The sequence below is a fragment of the Abramis brama genome (assembly GCF_963993115.1).
Source record: "Abramis brama genome assembly, chromosome: 13".
Taxonomy (NCBI): domain Eukaryota; kingdom Metazoa; phylum Chordata; class Actinopteri; order Cypriniformes; family Leuciscidae; genus Abramis; species Abramis brama.
Window position 1 is genome coordinate 34,285,506 of NC_139975.1, and position 7,845 is coordinate 34,293,350.

A 7,845-nucleotide genomic window follows, 5' to 3' on the forward strand; every position below is an offset into this window, starting at 1 on the left:
TGAATCATCCACGGGCGTCCCAGGATGAGATCTGCCGTGGATTCCTCCAGCACCATAAAGGTAATGTCCTCCGTGTGTAAACATCCAATGCGGAGAGTCAGGGTAGGTGAGAAGTGACGAATGCGATCCTTGAATGGTGTGGATGTGAAGATCTTTGGGAACATCGTTTCTTGGGTGCATTTAGTTTCTGAAGGAGTTGGGTGGAGATGAAATTCGATTCGATGAGGGCTTGCGCTGAGACACATATCAGAGGTTAGAACATAAACTGTGGTATGAGATAGGATTTCTACTCTTGGAGGAAGTTGAATTATACTCACCACTGGGCGCTGGGTTCGCACAGGACAGACGTTGATAACATGACCTTCTTTACCACAGTACAGGCATAAATGATGTTGGATTCTGCGTTGGCGCTCCGCTTGGGTCAGGTGATAACTGTCAATTTGCATGGGTTCTGGTGCTGGAGGAATGACAGATGGTGTCGTGGGCAGAGGACATGCAGTGGAGGAAGAACTGACGCAGGCGGTTAGGCATTGAGAGACGCGGATGGTCTTCTATATGAAATTCTCCAGTCCCATCGAGTCATCATACACAACCATGAGTGGACGGGTAATAGTGTTAAGACCATGGCGAGAAGCAGTGAGTCGGGCAGTCTCATTCCACCCACTAGATGCCGCCAAGGTGCGAAACTGTAAGGCATAGGAACAGACTGAGTTTTTACCTTGACGTAGATTGAATATTTGATCATGGATAGAGAGTTCAGAAGCAGTCTGACCGAACACCTCTTTGAAATGACCGATGAAGTTGTTGAGCAATTTAGTTACTTTGGCGTTGGAATTCCACAGTGATTGTGCCCACTGGAGTGCGCGGCCAGACAGCAAGGATATCACAAAAGCCACTCGAGCAGAATCGCTGGGAAATTGATGAGTCTGCATTTCGAAATACAGGGAGCACTGTAGAATGAATCCGCTGCAGTCCTCCGCCTCACCGGTGAATGTCGCTGGTCGGGACTGGCAGAGGCAGCGGATGGTACGGGTGATGACGGAAGAAGAGATGGTTGAGCAGCGTGATGGACATCGGCAGGAAGGGAAGGTTGATTATCCAGAGAAGGTGGCTGAAGTGATAATCTGACTGCGTGAACCAACTCAGCAAACGGATCGTGGGGTCGGAAGACGAGGATGGCAGGTAAGTGGAGCAAGTAAGGATCGAGGTAGAGTCTGTGTGTCCATGGAAAGACGAGATCAGACAATGAAGAGTGGTGCAAGTGAATGTATATAGTGAACAGGTGACGAGGTACAGGTGTGGTGATTAGTAATCAGGGGAGAGTGAACGAGTGGGTGGAGTCTGTAGATCTGGTGGAGCCGTGACAGATTTATTATTAATCTGAGGCTAAATGTTCCAATTGTAACTCCTAACAACCAGCAAATTAGGCTCAGACCTTCAAACGTTTCTGACTCAGGTTGCTTTATCTTTTATAAATGATCAGACTTACGGTTTTCCTTAAAATGACAGGAAAAAATTACAAACTGATTGACGGAATGTTCAAATCTATTGAAGTGCATCATTTTGCATCTGGTGTGGTGCTTATATAGTATTAAGTATAGTATATATATATATATATATATATATATATATATATATATATATATATATATATAAGTATAAAAAATATTAAAATTTTCAAACATTTTAAAACTGTAGTTTGAAAAAAAAAAATGGTTTGAAAGTATCTAGTTTGTCTTGTTATTCCTTCAATCATTACACATGAATATATAAACAGCTGCTGCCTCAGTGCATTCATATGTTTCAGAGCTCGAGTAATAGGATAATATAGGCTACTTAGGAACATATGAGGATTTCACTGGCAAGATTACTAAAATGCGTCAATGCTTTATCTTGTCTTACATATTGTAAACATGAATTTAAACATACTTTCATTATTGTATGACTTGTTTAATGGTTACTTAAGTATTGAATTTATAACAATAATAATTGATTTGGGATTTACAATACAATCATTTTTCTTTATCAACTATTTCATGGACAAGTACAATTTTTAGTACATATACACAAACCTCACAGCAACACAAACACAATTATTACACAATAATTTATCCAATTGATCCAAATCAGGAAAAAAGCGAGTAAAAAGGTTTTTGTTTTTTTTGTTTTTTTTTTCTAAACCTTGCCAACAGAACAAAAGTCTATTAACAAACACTGCATCATTTTATAGTTAAATGGCCCTGGGATAAAAAGAAATTGGCAGTTTTAATGGGTTTCAATGGGGACATTTTTGTCCTTAAGGTCCTGAGTGTACATATTTTGTGTACAATGTGGAAAGGAAAGAAGAAAATTCAAATAAAAATACACACTTGTGCCAAAATTGCTGCAGTTGGCATTAACACAGGAAAATAAAATAAAAAATAAAAAGCCCTGAAAGAGACAAACATGTCCTTAAGGAAACACAAGGGTTAAGTTGGTTCTAAACTTTACATTGAAGTGTGATTGATCAATGAAACCCTTTGATTACAGTGTTATTATTGAAGCATAATTTGCAAACCTGCATTAATCTAGAAGCAGAAGCAGATTTAACTGTGATTTTCTGCTGTAATAAACAGTTTAACTGGTAAGATCCTCAGAGGAGAAGTTGTGCAGAGATTAAATAAGAATGGAAAGACAGTCTCTGTGAAGGATGTCTTGAATCTGCGCAGACAGTCTTTAGTTACAGGATCAGAGAATGACACTATTTTTCTGTCATAGTCCAGCTGAACTCTCACACGCTGAAGCTTCTGTTTAACAGTAAAGACAGTGAGGCGTTTCTCTGGGGAATGTGAGATGTATTTGCTGTTTATGTAATCCACACGCCAGACATTAGACTTAAAGAAATCCTTTCCCTTCCTTTGGTTTGATGCTGTTGTTATTCCAAGACCCCAGCATGTATTGTCACCAACCTCCACATCCCAGCAGTGTGTTCCTGAGTTAAAGCCCTCAGATCCCAGGACACATGCAAACCTGTCAAACCTCTCTGGATTATCAGGAAGTGTTTTATCTCCAACACTGTACGTCACACTGGTCAGATCAGCAGAGAGTGTGAGACGAGGATCTGCTGTGTTTGGATCCAGAGTCAACGGAGCTGCAAAGATTAGAGGATGAAATATGATGATATTAGAAATGTAAATGTAAAACATTTTTCTTTTGTTGAAAGAGATCATAAATCATGCAATCATAACAATGGTCTCTCAGTTACTGTCAGAATGGATTGAGGCTTCAGGTTTAATGAATATTCAATAAACACTATTGTATCCTAATATATAAACATAAACCATGAGGAATAGACTTTTCATTATGAGTTCGCTGTATGATCTGATGATTTTCTGAAATACAGTTCAGATTCACTTAGTAATTCAAGTGATTATTAAATATATTTCTATCAAATGTTAATGTTGTGTGTGTTTATATCTGAACTATCTTCTGCACTGGTGTCAAATCTGCTGAGACTCACTGTGTTGGACAGTTTCCAGCATCTTCTTCCAGACTCTGAACGGCAGGTTACCCAGATAACGCGACACATGAATCAAAGCTCCAGAACTCATCCGTGGATCCGGCTGTGAGATCTGGACTCTGAGGAACATTCAGGAGTCAGAACTGCAGTGAATTTGAGTTCAGATCCACTGAGAGAAGAGATACGAGCAGCTCACTCACCTTTCCATTGAGGCGTTAAAGCTCTGGAAAATATAGAGTTTGAAAACATTTTAATATCTTATCAAACACTCTCATTGTCAATGAGTCTCTCTATACAAGTTGTTTCATACACAAAGAATGAAGCCAGATTGATTTGTCACCTTTAGAAACGAGACATCATTGTCTTTCATCATCTCCTCCATGTCTCTGATTGTGTGTGAAAGAGCTGAGATGTGTGTGTTCATCTGCTCCAGCTTCTTCTTCATCCTCTGCTTCTTCTGCTCCTCTTCCTCTCTCAGTGCAGTGATTGTAGCTTCTTCTTCGTCTCTGAGAAACTGATGAAGCTTCTCAAACTCTTCTTTAATCTGATGCTCTGTGTGCTCAGCTTGAGACTGAAATCAAATCACATTCACTTCAATCATCTCAATCAACACAAATCTCGGATACCTGACATATAACGGATCCAGAAGCAGAAGCTGCTCGTCATTTACAGAAATAATTAACTGGAATACATTATATTAAATATATCAATTTATAACGGTATAAAGTGATCCTCCAGCTGTAATGAAAATGACTCTTGATTCTGTTTCCTCACATTGATGTGTTGAGCTGTTTTCTCAAACTCTCCTTTCTTCTTTTCATTGTGTTGAAGTTTCTGTTGTAAGGACTTCAGTGCTGTATTGAGCTCCTCCTAGAATTGAACAAAAATACATTAAACACCAGATTACAGTGAAGAGAAGAAAATACAGTGATATGATCATACAATTCTGTGCAAAAGTATTTACCCCCACCCTGTAAATCTCATACTAAATTGATTCAGAAATTAAAACTTACCATAAAACAAAGACAACCTGAGTGAACACAAAGTACAGTTTGTAAATGACAATGTTATTTACTGAAGCAAAAAAAGTTATCCAATACTAACTGGACCTGCGTGATAATGTATTTGGCCCCATAGTTACTAATTCCTCAAATCTCTGAAACTGTATTTATAATGTTGTTCAGCTGGACTAAACACAGCCAGTCCTGATCACTGCAGCCCTGTTCAATCAAATAAACACTTAAATAGGACTTTTTCAACAGCATGAAGTTGGTTAAAAGGTCTTAAAGGGTTAGTTCACCCAAAAATGAAAATTCTGTCAGTAATTACTCACCCTTATGTTGTTCCAAGCCCGTAAGACCTTCGTTCATCTTCGGAACACAAATTAAAATATTTTTGATTAAATCTGAGAGCTGGCTCACTCCTCCATAGGCTTCTAAGACACTATAACTTGCTGGCCCAGATATAGTCCAAGTGACTCCAGTGGCTCAATCTTAAGTTTATAAAGCGACGAGAATACTTTTTGTGCGCAAAAACAAACAAAAATAATGACGTGCAACACAGACGCACTACGCTTAAACATTATGTGAAAAGACTCGAGGCCCAGAGAGAAGGAAATGAAAAGTGGAATAAAGTCGTTATTTTTGTTTGTTTTTGCGCACAAAAAGTATTCTTGTCGCTTTATAAACTTAAGATTGAGCCACTGGAGTCACTTGGACTATATTAACGATGTCTTTAATACATTTTCTGGGCCAGCAAGTTATAGTGTCTTAGAAGCCTATGGAGGAGTGAGCCAGCTCTCAGATTTTATTTGTGTTCCGAAGATGAACGAATGTCTTACGGGGTTGGAACAACATGAGGGTGAGTAATTACTGACAGAATTTTCATTTTTGGGTGAACTAACCCTTTAAACAGTAACACACTATTGACAAAGGTGAAAGAAACTCCCGGAATAATGATGAAGACGGTGATTGAAATACACCTGTCTGTGATGGATTACAAAGCTATTTCAAAGGCTCTTGGACTCAAAGAACCACAGCAAGAGCCATTATATCCAAATGGAAAAAACTCGGCACAGTAAAACCTTCCCAGAAGTGGCTCAAAGTCACCAAAGGGCCAAGAACAACATCGTAGGAACTGAATTTTCTTATTTTCTATCAGAAAATGCTAAAGCACAAATATCCCATCTTTAGTCTGCAAACTGAAGCTCAAGCAACAAGACAATGATTCAAAGAATAGTGAGTAAATCCACCTCTGAACGGCTCAAAAAAGCACAATTACAGTTTTGGAGTGGCCTTGTCAAAGGCCTAACTTGAAATCAATTGAGATGATGTGGCAGGACCTTAAACAGGCAGTTCATGCTTGAAAACCCTCCAATGAGGCTGAACTAAAGTTGTCCGCTCAATTGTGATGTTTTTATTTTTTGCAAAATAATGATATCTATGAAAAAGGCTCCACTATTTAGTATGAGACACAAAAACATAAGAAATAGATAAATAGAAAGATAAGAAAATGGACAAGTACTTTTACAGCACAGTAAATATCATATAAAGTTGAGTGAAATGACTTTGAAATAGTAATGCATGAATGTGATGATATCTATGTTTATGACTAATTACTTTTCTTTACATGTGAAACAAGAAACATTTGTCTTACCTTATATAATGAAACCACTTTATTGATGGGTCTGAATTTATGATTGTTATGTTTTTGTGAATTAATACACACTAAACACACAGGCTGTTTGTCCTCCAGACAGAAGAGTTTGAGTTTCTCACTGTGTAAAATGCAGATCTCCTCAGATCCTGATGAACGTTTCTCATTTCTCTCCTTCAGGAACGACTCACACAAGTTTTTTAATGTGAGATTAACTGGAGGATCATCTCTTGAGGATCTTCTCCTGCAGACAGGACACTCCTGAGTTTTCTTAGTTTTCCAGAACTGTTGTAGACACTCTTTACATATACTGTGACTACAGGACAGAAAAACAGGAACATTGAAGATTTCACAGCAAACAGGACAAATATAATCATCTTCAGCTGCTGAAGCCATTTTCACTGTTTGAGTCTCGCAAACTAAACTTTACTGTCACTTTTTGAACGATGGTTTTCAAAAATGAATCACAATGAGAATCAAAGATCTGCTGTCTGTTCAGAAATGAACTTCACAAAAGTCCTTCTGTAAAGTTTTTCTCTTTGTTCTCCATTGATTGCTTATTCTTTATTGTTTTTGTTGAGACAAAGTCGGTGTGACTGAAAGGAGAAATAACAAGTCAGTCTCTTCCTGGTTAGTGTTGTAAGAGGGAGTTTATGATCACCTTTGGGTGTGTACAAACAGGTCAAACAGGAACGTCATAATTTCTTCAGGTAAAATGTATTCAAAATGTATTCAAAATGGACCTGCAATGAAATGTTAAAAAATATTGCTGTAAAACTTTGAATAAAACACAAAAGAACAATTAAAATACAAAACCATTAATTATAAACGACCTCAAAATGCTTATACATGTTTTATTTATTGCTCTTTATTTGTCAGAGAGTTTCTCCAGGTCTGTCATGATCAAATCAATTCAAATTTTAAAACAACAGTAGTGTGCTGTACAACAGAATAAATATCTAAAAAACAAAAAAAATTTACATCAAAAACACCAATCAGAAAATTCAACATTCATTTTCTGTCATGCTCAACTTTGTCAGTGTAATGGGCAGGAATAAAGATCTGAGTGACTTTGACAAGGGCCAGATTGTTATGGCAAGGTGACTGGGTCAGAGTTTCTCTGAAACTCAAGGCTTGTGTATCGCTCCTGGTCAGCAGTGGTGAGGATTTACCAACAGTGTCCGAAGAGAGACGAACACACACCGGCGACAAGGTGTTGGACACCCAAGACTCATCGATGGACGAGGGCAATGAAGGCTATCCCGTCTGGTCCGAGCCAACAGAAGGTCTAGTGTGGCAAAAGTCACACACAACTTTAATGATGTTATGGGAAGAATAAGTTTTATTTATATAGCGCCTTTCAATAGCTCAAGGTCGCTTTACATGGGAGGAATGTGTCACAACACACAGCGCATCACATTCTGCTGCGTATGGGGCCAAAGACCGATCAGAGTGCCTATGATGACCCCTGTCAACCTTCAACAGAGTCTACAATGTGTATGAACATAATTCATGTGCCTGGGAAGCAGCTGATCACAGCAGATGTGATGTCAAGAGCTCCTGTTAAGTGGACTGATAACTTTAGTGATGGCATAAGGCCCAATGAAACGGGGAGCCAATTTCCGAGTGGGCGTCTGAAGGGGTAAATTGTGTGTGGAGAGCCAAACTCTCTGTCCACACACATACCTGGG

At 38.6% G+C, this 7,845-nt stretch overlaps 1 protein-coding gene across 2 annotated transcripts; it reads right to left on the reverse strand.

Annotated features, from left to right (window-relative positions):
* Positions 1–1,939: 1,939 nt before the first annotated feature.
* Positions 1,940–6,783, reverse strand: LOC311094409 (E3 ubiquitin-protein ligase TRIM35-like). Of its 2 annotated transcripts, XM_084132369.1 has the most exons (7): positions 6,155–6,783; positions 4,513–4,529; positions 4,274–4,369; positions 3,840–4,070; positions 3,700–3,722; positions 3,500–3,618; positions 1,940–3,130 (listed from the first exon to the last, which is right to left on the reverse strand). In XM_084132369.1, the coding sequence occupies exons 2-7, from the start codon at positions 4,513–4,515 to the stop codon at positions 2,586–2,588; spliced, it is 1,017 nt and encodes a 338-aa protein (XP_083988495.1). In that variant the 5' UTR covers positions 4,516–4,529; positions 6,155–6,783; the 3' UTR covers positions 1,940–2,585. The 2 variants fall into 2 exon arrangements, with proteins under 2 accessions (XP_083988495.1, XP_083988494.1); XM_084132368.1 differs by lacking the exon at positions 4,513–4,529.
* Positions 6,784–7,845: the final 1,062 nt, after the last annotated feature.